Source organism: Opisthocomus hoazin, chromosome 1 (assembly GCF_030867145.1).
Source record: "Opisthocomus hoazin isolate bOpiHoa1 chromosome 1, bOpiHoa1.hap1, whole genome shotgun sequence".
NCBI lineage: Eukaryota > Metazoa > Chordata > Aves > Opisthocomiformes > Opisthocomidae > Opisthocomus > Opisthocomus hoazin.
In genome coordinates this window covers 51,008,902-51,025,238 of record NC_134414.1, presented here as the reverse complement: position 1 = coordinate 51,025,238, position 16,337 = coordinate 51,008,902, and the positions used below count along the sequence as shown (strand labels likewise).

The window sequence follows — 16,337 nt, the reverse complement described above, 5'->3', positions numbered from 1 at the left end:
GCCCTGAATCTTTCTGAAAAACAGTAATTGGCAAAGGAATGCACTTCATTCTCTTTTAAGCTTTATTAGACAGGAGGAAGGTTTTTTGTTTGTTAAATTATAGATAATGTTGGCTGACATATAATACTGACCTTACCGTCACTTCGCTGTCTGAATAGGGAGCTGCTGATGCTTTGGACAAGTTCATAATAAACACTTGAGAACTACAGTGTGTTTGGATTCTTTGGGTATTGCTGGGACACGTGGACATGTACCTTGGATTTTTAATCCCTTCAGAGATACAGAAAAGGAAGAAATTAGGCCAGGAAAAGACAAGCGTCTTCCTTCCCCCTCTCCATCCCTCTCTTACAGGAATAAATAATATAATAATAATAATCCTTTTGAAATAAGTTTTATTCATCTTTTCCCCTGACATAGGTTGTGGCCGTTATGCAGGTGGCCAAGGTTATAATAGCATTGGGCACTTCTGTGGAGGATGGGCTGGTAATTGTGGTGATGGTGGTATTGGAGGAAGCACTTGGTATTTGGTTTGCGATCGATGCAGAGAAAAATATCTCCGTGAAAAGCAAGCAGCAGCAAGAGAGAAGGTATTTTTATCTGTTTCTCATATGCTTAGCTCTCTATCCACTTAATAATACTGTGTTCACAACTTGAAAACAAGGTAGGGCCAGTTTAAAAAATTTGGAATTTCAGAATTTTGGAAGGAATATTTGTCATTGATAGGTTTAACGTAATAAGATAGAAACTTTGCTGATTACTTCTGACCAGATTTCTTCTCTTCAAACAGTAGCGTTTTGAAATTTGTAATGTAATTGTATTTTTTTTATCCCAATACAACTGCAGCACAGGATGTAGTACCTAGTTTTTTACAAGTATGTGTCAGTTTGACTTTTTTTATTTGTCTACTGAAATATGAGTACTGTTTCAACTTCATATGTGTATCACTTCTTTTATCATCCAGATGATTGGATACAGATGCCAAACACTGGGCAAAAAAGAGCAATTTTTAATGGGAACTGTACAAAAGGTGTTCTTATATTGGTCTTCCATGACCAATTTCAAATTCTTGCTTACAGTATGCAAATATGTTGAGGTTTTAAGATAAACAGAACAATGCTAATTCAACTTTATTTTTGAAACTAAATTTGTTGAAACTTTTTCCACAGAAAATTAATCCTGAGGCAAGCATGAAAACTTTGAGCTGTTTATTAAAAATTTGCAAAGTTAAGAAAATAATAGAAGTGGCATTTTGTAATAGAAAACATCATTTTATAACAGGAAGAATGAAGTGACTTTAGTATAAGTGACATTGTCAGCTTGTTCTGTGATGAAGTATAATTTCAATACACTTTTTAAAATTTCTCTAGATTAAACAATCTAGGAGAAAACCAATGCAAGTTAAGACTCCTCGTGCCTTGCCAACTATGGAGGCTCATCAAGTGATTAAAGCCAATGCACTGTATTTACTGTCGCTGAGTAGTGCTGCTGAGCCCAGTATCCTCTGCTATCACCCTGCAAAAGCATTCCAGTCCCAACTTCCCAGTGTCAAAGAAGGAATTTCTGAAGACTTTCCTATTAAAATGCCATGTCTCTATCTACAGACTTTAGCAAGGTAATTAAAGGAAATTTACAAATATTGATTTTAATACTCATCTGTTTATAGTGTTGGATAAAAATGTGTATGCAAACTAAACTAAAACTTACATAGAAAAATACATACTTTCCTAATTCTTTATGGTCTTTGTTTTTCTTTCTCTTCTGTTTCCTTGCTCTAGTTCAGTTTCCTAGACTGAATTTGCTCCAAGGGTCAAATACACACGCATTAGCTTTTGGATGCTAAATATTTTTTAAAAACAGTTTAGTTTCCGTCGAAAGAATTTAGAATTTCCTAAAGAATCTCCTTAATTTTAGTTTATCTTGGTGTGTTAGTAGCAGACCTATGTGCTACTTTTCTCTTTTCACAGTTAAAAATCTTAGAAAGGAAACCAGAAGACTTGTGCTTACTTGGTATTTCAAAGTAGATTTCACTGTAGTGTCTCATGTTTATGATGGATAGACATTTGGGTCTAAAATACATAATGGAAATATCTAATGAAAATACTAACAGATAGCAAAGAATGAACCCCACTCCCTGTTAGTTGAAAATGCCGTTATGTTTTCTACTAACATCTGTAAGTCGCAACCAGCTTAAATGCATTAGATGAGGAGTAAATTAATAGCGTTGGCTGGCTGAATGTATTGGCAAAGGACTTTTGTGTATGTGTGTGTTTCAAGAACTGGTAATCCTTAATTTTAATTTGAAAATCTAATTTGATGTAGGCATCATCATGAAAATTTTGCTGGCTACCAGGATGACAACCTTTTCCAGGATGAGATGAGGTACCTGCGCTCAACTTCAGTACCTGCACCGTACATCTCAGTTACTCCTGATGCAAGCCCTAACGTCTTTGAAGAGCCAGAGAGTAACATGAAATCTATGCCCCCAAGGTAATTCCTTGTAATTCTAGGTACTACATACAAACGCTAAAGCATTAGCATACCACCAATTAAAAAAATAAAAAGGAAAACATTGCTTATTTCTTTATTTAAACTGTGGACACCATGGTCTCCTGAGGCCTATAGGGACAGCATAAACTGGGAGTTCTTCTGCAGACTGTAAGAAGTCCACTGAAGGTAAGGAGTAAAACATGTCAGAGGCGCAGCTGTAGCAATTGAAAATTGGCTTTAAGGCTAATGATGTTAGAAACTTTTGTTTCACCTAAAGTTCTAAATTTCAGTTGGCTTGCATATTAAAAATTCACTTCTTAGATGTTTTCACGTGCATTCTCAGGGCAAATTTGGTCTGAAACTTCAATTCGGGCATGATCTGAATGTTTGTATTCTCTCTAAAAAATTCCTGAATTCTTGGAACTTACCATGTACGTCATTACATATCTTTATAAAGCACTTGCATGCTTTTTCACCATGTGTATTTCTAATAAGTGTTCCTTCTTTTCCAGCATTTAAACAGTTATTAGGTACATAAGACAAACTCTCACGCAGTAGTAGCATTGTCATTATGAAATGAATGTGTCTTTAATATTTATGTATAATTCAAGTATACTCTCTATATTTGTTAATGGGTCTATAACTTCACTGATTTCTCTGTAGCTTGGAAACCAGTCCAATAACAGATACAGATCTTGCGAAGCGTACAGTCTTTCAAAGATCATATTCGGTTGTTGCATCAGAATATGATAAACAGCACTCGATTTTGCCAGCACGTGTAAAGGCGATCCCTAGGAGACGAGTCAACAGTGGAGATGCGGGTAAGAGCACAGACATCAGCAGCAGTGAAAAAATATTCGAGGATATGGCATTGAATTTGCAGTACATCTTGGAAACTGTACACAAGTATAATTTTTTTATAAATACATGTAATGCCTTTTTTTTGTATGAATATATATTAGCTGTTTCGTAATCTGCACAGAATTAGCCTAAGAATGGCTCGGGAATTACTGCAGTTCTGAAATTTGTGGTGCACCTTTTGTGCTTGATTTAAAAGTTAAAGTGGTAATTTCTTTCTCAGTGGAAGCATCGTTTTTCCACTTTGCTTTTTTTAACACATTTTCTTATATTAAAAATGAACAAAAATGTCAACTCTAAAATTGCTCTACTGCTTTTTGCTTTTACTGTGGCTGTAAAATTAAAATGCACGAAGAATCTAATGTATGCATATTTTTATACTTTTGAATAGAAGTGGGGTCCTCTCTCCTGAGACATCCATCTCCTGAACTTTCTCGGTTAATCTCCGCCCACAGCTCTCTTTCCAAAGGAGAGAGAAATTTCCAGTGGCCAGTATTGGCATTTGTAATCCAGCATCATGATCTGGAAGGACTTGAAATAGCAATGAAACAAGCCTTACGGAAATCTGCTTGCCGAGTCTTTGCCATGGAGGTATTAATATCCTAATGGGTCTTGTATGATTAAAATAAGATATTTGTAAATTTTGTCTCAGATTTTTTAAAGAATTTTTCTATAGATTAAAAAACAAAACAGAAATTTTGTGATGCGCGGTAAACCTATTCTGAAAGTTCACTTACGTGTATTATTAATTCTAAAAGCTATGAATACAAAAGTATTACCTGTAAACCTTCAACAGTATATCTGTTGTATATAGAAAATCTCTATTAAGGCTGTAAAAATCAGTTATACAAATACTGGTTTCTCCTCATTTGCTCTGCCTCTTCCTGGTCTTACTTTCCATTCCTTAGTCAAAGCTTGGACTGAGTATTCTTTCTTTAGAGCTGTTCTGGTGCTGGTAATGTCTAGATATTTCACAACTTCCTTCTGAGATGGGTGAATGCTACCCCTGTTATGTAGATAGTGAATGAGTGACCAAAAGATCTATTAAATATCAGTAGCTTCAATAAAAGCTGTAAGAGGCATCCTCAGTGAGGCCTATTTTTTAAATTTCAGATAAGCTTTAGTGAAGTTTCTTCTGAGCTTGTATAGAGAATGGGTGTTTCTCAGTTATTTGTAGCGTGTGAAAATATAGGTGGATTTTCTCAGATAAAGTAAAAAACACACCTCTACTGTTAAGCACCACCCGTCATATTTCCAAACGTGAACACACAGAAGTCTTGCAGCTTTTAGAAGAATATAAGAATGTTACAATTTTTTAAAACCTTTTTTCCCACTACTATGTTGATTTTTTTTTTAAGTGGCTGAATTGTTTTGATTAGTTCAGTCGATGGCAGAGACCAAACAAGGAAGCCAAATCTCAGGCTACAGAGCTCTAAATTAAGAAGGATCTTTACTTTGTTAACCAATCTGAATAGTAAGGAGTGCTGCCACCTCGTCCTGTAATAATCTCTGAAAATACACAAGAACTTCGCTTTTTCATCCTTAAAGCTTTTTTCAAAGAACTTTGTTTTGTGTATGGTATTTGTGAATTACTTCGCTGTGTCCCCTGTAATATAGATGTCATTGTAATAAACTGTTTTTAGCTACAGAGAAATGTGTCTGTCGTGAAGACTTCTGCCTTGTTATTTGCCTGTCCAAAAGCATCAGTGCACCTCCTAAAATAAATGGTTTAAGAAATGGTTTTACTCCAGGTTTGCCTAACCAATTGATAAGTCTTTGTGTGTATTTTGTTTTAGGCTTTCAACTGGCTTCTTTGTAATGTCATTCAAACAACTTCTCTTCATGATATTTTATGGCATTTTGTGGCTTCCCTGACTCCTGCCCCTGTAGAGCCTGAAGAAGAGGAGGATGAAGAAAATAAATCAAATAAAGAAAATGCAGAACAAGTAAGTGAGGTTCAACATTCCTTTCATAAACACAGTATCTCTGTTGATTTTGTAGTCAATTTAGAAATATTTTTATTATGTTTTAAAAAAAAAAGACACCCACAAAGACAAACAAAAGAACCTCAAAACCAACCAACCAAAACAAAACCAAAACTAATCCAACTTCGAAATGAGTGGTAATTATTGACTGAAAGGTAAAGGATGTTAAAAAGGAATGTTAAAATACGCCACTTCTGGTAGGAATGCTGTTTCTCTTTTGACCTTATGAAGGAGGGGACTTAAAAAATTCCCCTTGGTCACTTGGCTAGGATGAATAGTTTTATGGCACACGAGATGCTGGCAATAGCTTTCTGCTGATTGTTAAATATCATTCCGGTGATGTATATTCAAATCACAACATCTTCCTTCAGTAGTCTGATCACATGATAAAAATACCCATGTAAATATATGTACACAATGTAATAAATCCAAGGCAGTTTGGTGCTTTTCCACAACTGGGATTCGTTTGCTTCTGTGGAATTTTTTTACATATTCTTTTACTATACTGGGGGAAGGTGAGAAATCCTAGTGATGAATTCTGTAAAAATGGGGGATGGGAATCTAGAACCATAAATGATTTAATGAAGAAGATGTAGGTTCAAGGGCAATGACCTTGCTAAAGCAAAACAAAATGCAAGAATTGCTAAGCTGCAGAGGAGACAGCGGGGAGCAGGATGCTGTCTGTGTAGGTAAGATCCTTGTGGGGAAGGGGACTACCTAAGCTGTGAACTTTTTTTCTGAATAATTGATTATATTTACTGTAGAGTTCAATCTCATGCTTCCCACTTCATATACTGAGTATACTTTACCACATTACACCCTCCAGGAAAGTACAGATAAATATCTGGTTTGATGATTCTTGTCTAGGTAAACATGTGCCTAAAATGCATTTTAAATAACACCACAGCTTTTCTAGGCATGCAAGCAGTAGAGATCCTTGGAAATCTACTTGCAAGAACGTACATAGACAATTTAATGGGTTTAAAGTAATGAGTTTGAATCTGGCTTTGGCTGTCAGTATGTTAGGGACATGCAGCTGGGTTCTGTGGTTCACGCAGGATCAGATTTTCTTTTAAAAAAGAAGCAGAGGAAACAGTTTGTATCCTTCATAGATGAGTCTTTCCCTGTCTGCTGAAATAGGATACCGTGATCAGAACCTCCTTCTCTTTCTCTGCTGCCCCTCCCCATAACACACCTCACTGGCCCCCACCCTCTTTGGTCCTCTGCCCACTGGAACATGGCTCCCAATGCGCAGCCGTTCTGATACTGACATACCTTAACTAAGAAACGCGATTTTCACAAGTCTAATGAAATAAAGCAGCTGATAATCTTAGCTTAATTAGCAAGTTTGTTATGGCTGGTTTTGCTGCTCAAGATGGAATATGTTATTTTTTTATTATTTGTTGTTTTCTTCATTTGTTTTCAGATTATTACAATGTAATGTTTCACATCTTTTAAGTCATGAGAAATATGTGGTGGTATACAGTGTACTTCCCAAATTCTTTTTTTTTTGTGTTCATGTATAACTTGTTATTATACAAATTCTTTGACAGGAACCGCTTTGAAGTTCACATTCATGGTAGGATTGTTGCAGTTACTCTTAAACCAAGTATCATAAATGTTTTTATTTCCATTTGTGTAATCTTTTTTGTCTGTAAGTCTATTAATAACATACAAATTGCTTTGCATCTTAGGAGAAAGACACAAGAGTATGTGAACATCCTCTGTCAGATATAGTGATTGCTGGCGAAGCAGCTCACCCATTACCCCACACTTTTCATCGCCTCCTCCAGACAATCTCTGATCTTATGATGTCCCTTCCCAGTGGAAGTGCATTACAGCAAATGGCCTTAAGGTAAGCACAAATTAAGACAGTTCTTAAAAGGCTGGAAACGTAACATTGTGGATGAAATTATTTTGCAATGTAGGTAGGAAGTTTGGAACAACTTTATATGCCTGTGTGAAAAGGAGCATGTCTATCCTTACTCATAGGAAAGGTATATGTAAAAGATGTATGTTTGTGTTTATATATACAAATACTAATATAAAGGCCTTCGTAGAGAAAAACGTGTTTGCTCCTAAGTTGGGTACTGTTTATTCTATTCAAAAAAATACATACTGTTGAATAATATGGTAGTATCTGTGTGTATGTGCATGATAGTCTAATACCTTTTTCTCAGACATCTGTCATCTGGATAGTCTTCTCACACAGGAAAAAATTCAAACAATTTCTCTGTCTCAAAGATGCAAATTGAATAATAATGATTCTATTAACTGTTAAGATTCTAAGAAAAGTTTACTCCTGCCTTCCTCAAAATGGTGCATACTAAAACTTAAGATCCTGCGAAAATTTGAAGTTAAAGGAAAACATTACAGAAAATATTTTGAAAACACAAATGTAATATTTTCACTGGTAGGTTATGTGTGTTAAACAATATTCACAATTTCAAAATCCACTAAATGTGTTTTCAGGTGCTGGAGTCTCAAATTCAAACAATCTGATCACCAGTTCCTGCACCAAAGCAATGTTTTTCATCATATCAACAATATTTTGTCTAAATCTGATGATGGAGATAGTGAAGAGAGTTTTAGTATCAGTATTCAGTCTGGTTTTGAAGTCATGAATCAGGCAAGTATTACACCTCTCTCTCAGAAGCAGAGATCAATTGTGAACAGCCTAATCACTCTATTTGAGTTAAAACATCTTTTATCACAATGTCGTATTTTCTTGAATATGTCTCAGTTTGGGATCTTGTTGCTGGTATTCAGGTTCTCATATTTAGCTTTTACATTTTCAAATATTGTCCCTTAGCCAGTAGATCATTCAAACCTAATTTTTGCAGCTATGTTTGCAAATGCTTGTTTGCAAGTAAAGTGTTTAGGGATCTCTTATAGTTCATTTAGTTAATTCATTTGGTTCGTTGAGTGTTAGTTCATTCTTTAAATGCTACGTGCTTCCAGTTCTTGCTTGCTTATATCTTTTTTTTCTTCTGTTATTCTGAAGAGGACAAATTAGTACACCTAATGAATATCTCTAAAGTGTTTATGTTTTCTTCCATTTATTAATACATTCGGGCATTTACTAATGTATTCTGCTGTTAGCCATTAATATTTCCTTTGGTTTAAAGAACTGAATAATTTGAACCAATAAATGAAAAATGTCGTCTTTAGTTCAGGGACCATATTCCTCAGAACAGATATGTCTGTATGATTTTAAAATTTTTAAATAATCCCTGTGTTTGAACTTTGTTTCAGATATTTTAAATGGTCTCATTTGTTTTCACAGGAACTGTGCATAGTGGTTTGTCTAAAAGACCTGACCAGCATTGTTGACATTAAAACATCAAGCCGACCTGCCATGATTGGTAGCTTAACAGATGGATCTACAGAAACATTCTGGGAGTCAGGAGATGAAGATAAAAATAAAACTAAAAACATCACAATTAACTGTGTAAAAGGAATCAATGCACGTTATGTGTGTGTTCATGTAGATAATTCCAGAGATCTTGGGGTAAGAGGACAATGAGATGAAATGTGTCTTACTGAAGGTGCATAGTCAAAGCTGTATGTATTTATCAGTCAGAAACCAACATTTTCTTTGTCCAGTTCAGTTTGTAATTCTAATTCAGAAGCTCACATTTCAAAGTAAAGTTTCTGATTCCTGTGGTTTTGAAAGCAGTACCTGAGACGATCAGATCTATCCAACTAAATTTGCAGTTTGCTCCAACCTAAGACTGGGAAACTTAATTCTCTGTGGCATGTTCCATTTCGATGCATTTTCAAGCATTTAATTATTTCAGAAGTTACTTTTCCTGCTCACAATTTCTGTAGAAACATTTGAAGAAGTTGTTTTCATAAAATCCAAATGATTTTCTAGACTTACTACATTCATGTTTATTAATCTATACAGCAATACTACAAATGTATCTTTATTTCAACTACTATTTTAGACTTGATGATCTTAGAGGTCTTTTCCAACCTTAATGATTCTAATGAAATGATTCTACAGCTTTTAATACAAAGAACGTTTTTTTTCTTGTTTGAGAGCTGTGCTTTGGAATTCTTTGCCCTTGGTTTTGATCACTTTTGAATTCTTTTCGTAATGAAACAACTTGTCTGTCTTTTATGTACGTACACTCTTAATACAGAAGAAATAGTCAGGATGGTCCTCAGTTGAAGTGTTTTGTTCTTGTTTTGCTTGTCTGTTGCAGAACAAAGTGACTTCAATGACCTTCCTAACGGGCAAGGCAGTAGAAGATCTCTGCAGAATAAAGCAGGTAAACATTTTTACAGTTAACATTGAAAAATTGCTGTCATTTTTTGGCTGCATATAGCAGAAATTTTTTAGGCAAATAGTTTTCATTTCTTATGGTAGATAAATTATTTTACAAATATCAGGCATCGTATTCTTGGAAAATACTGTATTATTAATGACAGAATTCATTCTTATATGCTGAGTGTTGATCAAACTTGTACTCTTTTACTGAAACAGAACAGGGTAATACAAAATGTTTCTTAGATATTTTTTTGTTAATTACTACAGCTGAAAGTATAAGTGATCATGTAGAAAGTTCCCAAAAAGACTGTGTAGGTTGCATTTTGTAAGGTCCAGCAAGCCATTCAATTTCTTTTAGGATACTTATGTCTGAATATACCTGAAATAATTGCATTAAGTAATATTGCACATTGTTAGATACTCTGATGCCTGCCTTCTTAGTGTTGCACTGTCACTGCCTTTTATCTGCTTCATGGAATCATTTTTCATCAGCGAAATGCAGTTTAAGAGTTAGCAGTAGAAGGACACCATGAGAAAGGAGAAACCAAATCATTTGCCCTCAGCACGAGTTGTTCTAGTTACATGGTCTAGCACATGTTTATAGCACACACCTCACCCTGCCATTTTAAGTTCTCAGCTTTGGGTAGCTGAAGACTTCTGTCCAGAGACTCAAGTTGAGCAGGGTATTCAGTCTTTGTACTTCTGTTGCTAAGCCAAATGATAGATGCATGATTTTTACACAGAGAACAGTGGTTTGTATTTTGACACTTCTGTGACCAATCAAAGATATTTAAGGTTTGAAGCAGGCAGTTACCATTCTGGGTTCAAAACTTTTTTATTTGGATTATTGACAGTCAGTGGTAAAGTCCTGCAAGAAGCAGCACTGTCTTACTACAGAGGGATGGTTTGCTTTTCTCTACCTCATATACTCAGAGAGCTTTTAAGGCAAAGACACAGCTCCAAAAGACGTTGCAGATCTGAAGAAACAAGACTTTGGTGCAGTGGGCTCGTACTAAACAGTGAAGTGTGAATGTGTGTATATACGTAGACAGGTATAAAGTTTGTATGTATTTTTCTGTAAGTCTATATATGTAGATACAAAATCTCATGATTGTGGATACAGCTTGTTAGCTTGCTCACTGGCCGTGTTTCTGTCTGCTCAAACACAGTGCGCAGGCATTTTTCCAGGGATGGTTCACTCCCAGATGACAGGCAAGACTTGATTCAGCTTTGCTTCACAGTCCTCTGAGGCTTCTCCAATAGGTGTTTGTTTTTTTTTTAATCTTCAAACACACCCACATACCATACACTAACTCATGCATACCCTGTCTCATGGGTTTTTTTTTTAAAAAAGGAAAAAAAATCCATCTTGTCTGCTGCTCAGACACTGAGAATTAGCACAGAAATGGGAAGAACAAATTTTAGCTTGATTATAAATGAGCCCATGGATACGAGAGAGGGCTCACTTGGCTCAGGGCCAGGTGTCACTTGGTCCCACCCGGGTTGCTCTGAGCAGCGATGTGGGGCACTGCACCCTATCGTTTTTTGGCTTCCAGTAGTGACATGACAGTTTAAATCCTATAACATAATTTACGTTCTCTTTTTTTAAATCATATGTATTTTAAAATAAGATTAATTTGATACAGTTCATCTGTCTTTTTTACAATTATTAAGTCCTGCATCCCTTGATAAGGATAGAAGCATAATCAGACATTGACTTCCACAGAGTTAAAATTTCTTTGGCAGGGGTTTATGTGAACAGGGATGGAATAACTTAACTACTGAAAATTGTGTGTTATATTTACAGTTAAATTATGGCGGCTTTTTGTCTTATCAAAACTAGTGAGCAAATGTTAGTTCAAAGTGTTTTTTTTAATATATGAACTGTTGCTTAAGGATGAAAGGGATAGATAAGCCACTATTTTTAATAGGCTTTAAAGACAAAAAATAAATGGCTACATGTCATTTGTTTTAAGTTTGAGAATTTTTTTATCTGAATTCATGAGATTGAATACTTTTATAATTAAACATGATAGTCTTACTGCTCAGGATGAAGATTTCGTAGCAAACACTCTGTTGGTTCCAGTGATACAACATGGGTTTGTTTTGGAGGTAGGTGACTTTTTGTTTGATGTAATGTCAGTTCCCATCTTTATATTCCTGTTTAATAGGTAGACTTGGATTCAAGACATATTGGCTGGGTTACGAGTGAACTTCCTGGGGGTGACAATCACATCATCAAAATTGAATTGAAGGGTCCGGAGAACACACTAAGAGTTCGACAAGTGAAAATTCTTGGATGGAAAGATGGTGAAAGCATTAAAATAGCAGGCCAGATTTCTGCAAGTGTAGCTCAACAAAGAAACTGTGAATCTGAGACACTGCGAGTATTCAGACTTATTACATCCCAGGTGGGATTTTAATGATGTGTTATATGATGAAAGTTACTACAAATTGTAGAATTTCAGTGCTTGATGTTTCAATGTGAAATGTCACATCTGCACAAGTTTGTCTTTGAGATAAGCTGATCGTCACTGTCTTTCTTCAAGGTGTTTGGAAAACTCATCTCCGGAGATGCTGAGCCAACCCCAGAACAAGAAGAAAAAGCGCTGTTGTCTTCCCCAGAAGGAGAAGAAAAAGTACACAATGTATTTATTTGTATTCTATCAATAATACTTTGCTGAAAAAATGATCCAGGATGATTTTCAGTATTTGTCCTATGTCTTAAGCTACATCGTTTTCAGATCAAAACAGAAGAGAAATGTCACGACTGCTTATTTTTTAAAAATTATCGTTAATTTTTTTTTATTAGTAAACTATACTTGGAACATATGCGTTTAATGGAAACATCGTAGCAATGATGGCACGAATTATGCCTGCAATTAATTACAGAATTACTTAACACCTGCAGTAATGGTCAACCTGAAAGTCCTTCTTGCCTGTTATCTTGTGCCGTAAGAGGGGCTCTGTTGATGCTTAGAGAAGTAGTAGTGAGAAACTGCACTAGTATCTTTTTGCCTAGTATATTCTCCTGTCTTCTCAGCCAGGATTAGTTTAAGAAGTGTTCCTGAAAAGGTCACTGTATCTGGACTGTCATGTTTAATAGCCAAAATTGGACTGTCCTCGATAAAGATAGTTTTTGGATTATATATGGTTTTGCTCTACCCAGTACCTTGTGGCAGTAAGTTCCATGACTGAATGATTCATTCTGTAAAAGTGTACCTTTCTTACGCCTGTTGTGTGGTGACTTAATTGTGGGTTCCCCGTTTCTTTTATTGTGAAATACATAAACTGGAAAGTATATTCCATGCACTGCTTTGCAAAGACTTAATCAGTGACTGTATTAAGCTACATGAAGAGGCTGAATCTCAGATAATTAGATTTCACTTGTTTTGCTTATTGATTATTTTATTTTATTGCATGCTCCAGTCTCCTCTTACAAAAAGAAAGTAAATACATCTAAAAGGTGTTTATTAACCATAGTTAAATTGATCTTGCTGATATGTCTTATTTCTGTGTAATAAAAAGCTACAAACTTTTAGAGCAAAGTTTGATGATATTCCAGGTTAATTGCTACAGTAATTAGGAAATGTTCTTGAAATACTTGATCTAATATTAAATATGCTTTTTATGAAGGCAACATCAGATGCAGACCTGAAGGAGCACATGGTAGGGATCATATTCAGCCGGAGCAAACTGACAAATTTGCAGAAGCAGGTTTGTTCATTCTGAAATGCTGAGAGGATTCAATGTTAGTGTGTTGTACTAAATACGTTCATTTTCAGTGAATGTAGCACCTTTCACTTTACAAGTGTTATTCTGTTGTTCTTTATAATCAAATTTTGGTTTACATTTTAAATAGTGTGTGTGTGTGTTTTATATAAAAAAATCTGCTGAAATTGACACTGAAAAAAATCAATTTTAATAGCATAAAAAACTGTATCCTAGTAGTCTCAATTTAAAAAGAAAAGTTTTAGAACTGAGTTGTAAATGGTACTAATTCGTGTTTGCTGATAATAGCATAATAGTAGACCCTCTCAAATTTCTAGGAGAGATTCATTGACGGTTTAGATTCTTAATTTTGCATGTTTTCTCCCCATTTCTGTCATCAAAAAAGTATTTAGGTTTGATCAAATTTAATCCTAAAAAGATAACCAGTGCACAGATTCTTAAATAATTCTTTCCTGCAGTTAATGAAAGTTTAGGTTTGTGGTTTTGTTACTTGTCTTTGTTTTTCTTAACATAAAGCAGTAGTTAGAGTATGTTTTCTCCTTTTTTTGAATACTTAAATTTTCTAATATACAAACAAAAGCATCTTTTGTCTTCACCATCACCTGTCACGAGACAAACATTGCTGTACAGATTTTCACAGTAATACAAGAGGTATTAGATTCATTCTGAAATTTGTTAGATTAGTAAATCGTGCAGAACTTACTTTTTTGTCACCCATCTTAGCAAACTTTAAAATCTCTTAAATGTGGTTTTTAACATGCTATAGGTAAAATGAAAGCATGGTTTCTAAATTTTTTTTTAAGCTTCCTGAACAGTAAATTAAGCAAGAGACTTAAGTCTTCTAATAAGGCCTTTTCTTATATGGATGTTGAGTAAATGTATTTCTTTGGGTGGTTTTGTGTGGATTTTTTTTTTTTTTAAACCTGAATTCTACGTAAAAAAACAAAAAGGCAGGAACTGCATTATTTCAATGACATTTTCCAGAACAGAGTTGAGCAAAATCAATATTAAATCTAAATCTTAATTCTAAAGAATTTTATCTAATCTTTACTCTAAATTTAAAATCTAAATTTTATCCTTCATTTGAATTTATTTTGCAAAGTAATTTAAGCTCAGGCCAAATTTCACCGACTTTCCATTTGAGTCATAGTTGTGGAGGTACATAAAACACAATCTCTTTCACTTTCCGAAAGTTTTTAAGAGTTACTCTGTCTTTGGATTCTATTTGGATAGGTGTGTGCTCATATAGTCCAGGCCATACGAATGGAAGCAACCCGTGTGCGTGAAGAATGGGAGCATGCCATCTCTAGCAAAGAGAATGCCAACTCGCAGCCCAACGATGAAGATGCTTCTTCTGACGCTTACTGCTTTGAGCTGCTGTCAATGGTTCTGGCACTGAGCGGTTCCAACGTGGGCCGGCAATATCTGGCCCAGCAGCTGACTCTGCTCCAGGATCTCTTCTCATTACTACACACTGCTTCTCCCAGGGTGCAGAGACAGGTGATTGCTAACTGTTTCTTGTCTATCTTGGTATTCCTATTAAAAAGTCTTTAGAAGCCTGTAATTGTGCATGTGATAGTATTTGATGATGTATTTGAACTTTTCTTTTTTTGTGAAACGTAATTTTGTGTTTTCACTTCAAAAATGTTTTGGCAATCATACTCGGATCATCCCTGTGTTCTACATAGGGAATAACTGTAAATAAAGCACCACATTTTGTTACTGCAGTCATGAGGAGAGGGCAAACAGAAATTTATGAACATCTAAAACCGAATTACAGAATCTCCTTTTGGAATTTAAGTGTCAGTTGTTTGGTTTGGGCGAAGTTTAGTGTGTTTGATGTATAAATGCATATATACCCCAGCACCACCACAATTTGACTGTATAGAACTGTTTGCAGGAAGTACAAACAGTGTTGAAGGCAATGAAGGCTACAGTTATGAATTTAAAATAAACTCACTTTTGAGTAAGTTTTTAATGCTTTGTCTCCAAGAGGTAGAACTGAGATGTAGGAACCCAAAATTGCTTAATTAACACTTATGTCGTCGTGAACCTAAATCAGCAAACTATTCTGAAACGCTTTGAGTAATAGCACTGTTCACCTTTCTTTTCCATATTCTGCAGGATTTTGGATAGGGCAGGATAAACTGCTTTCTCAAACCATACATCAAAGGGACATACCGTGTGCTTGGCAGGTTGTTGCTGAAATGAAACAGGATGCACAAGAGCAATTAGTCATTTTGTGTGTCCACATACGGCCTTTGTTTTGGAGTGATGTTGTGAATGAATCTTTAGTGAATCTGAACTTCACAGTATTCAGTGAATCTTACTTCACAGTAACCCACTTGCTGATGTTTTCAACAGATTTGTCCATGTCCTGTTACGTATGTTCAGTTTGTAAGGTCTTTCCTTTCTGTTGCAATGACTAAGAATTCTTTTTTCTAAGATGAAAGTTCAGATTTTGAAGTTGGCACTGCCTTGTGACTGGCAATACTTAAATTTAGACCAGTGTTATGTGTTACATTCCAAAAAAGCAACTTCTTAAAGTTCATGTGTTGCATTTGTCTACTGTATTTATGAAGCACAGCATCGTCCAGAATTATTACATATAATTGCAAGAACCGGAGGTGCTCATTTTAAATACCAGAGCTGTTAATTTCCCATTTCTCAAATGTATGAAGTTTAAAAACTGTTTTATTTATTTATTGCAAATAAGAATTCTATATAAAAAACAGTGACATTTTCAAGTGTGGAAGGAAGCTAGTGAGGTGATTGCTTATTTTATAGTAAGATCTCATGCCACTTCATGGGGAAAGGGTCTGAGAGCACTACACAGTTACCTCCAGTTGTATGTATATGCTGCGTATGCTCCAGATGTTGGTAAATACCTGCATGATTTGAGGCAGCCATCGTTAATTCTTGCCCTCTTAATATTGTGTTTGACCTCGAGGCCCAGTGACAACTGGAATTACGGAATAACTAATGACTGTCTCGCTAAA

General features: G+C 35.3%; 1 protein-coding gene across 16 annotated transcripts in view; it reads left to right on the top strand.

The window, feature by feature from the left end:
• Nucleotides 1-16,337, top strand: part of MYCBP2 (MYC binding protein 2) — a 204,760-nt gene that overhangs the window by 171,717 nt on the left and 16,706 nt on the right. For 14 of the 16 annotated variants that reach the window (XM_075423340.1, XM_075423377.1, XM_075423326.1 and 11 more), the window contains 14 exons: nt 418-587; nt 1,368-1,612; nt 2,320-2,487; nt 3,151-3,308; nt 3,737-3,936; nt 5,142-5,291; nt 7,025-7,185; nt 7,803-7,959; nt 8,617-8,841; nt 9,542-9,607; nt 11,778-12,017; nt 12,156-12,254; nt 13,243-13,323; nt 14,572-14,838. In XM_075423340.1, coding sequence (XP_075279455.1) covers nt 418-587; nt 1,368-1,612; nt 2,320-2,487; nt 3,151-3,308; nt 3,737-3,936; nt 5,142-5,291; nt 7,025-7,185; nt 7,803-7,959; nt 8,617-8,841; nt 9,542-9,607; nt 11,778-12,017; nt 12,156-12,254; nt 13,243-13,323; nt 14,572-14,838 — 2,387 coding nt within the window. The remainder of the gene's footprint in view (nt 1-417; nt 588-1,367; nt 1,613-2,319; nt 2,488-3,150; nt 3,309-3,736; nt 3,937-5,141; nt 5,292-7,024; nt 7,186-7,802; nt 7,960-8,616; nt 8,842-9,541; nt 9,608-11,777; nt 12,018-12,155; nt 12,255-13,242; nt 13,324-14,571; nt 14,839-16,337) is intronic. The other 2 variants (XM_075423419.1, XM_075423305.1) reach the window with 1 other exon arrangement.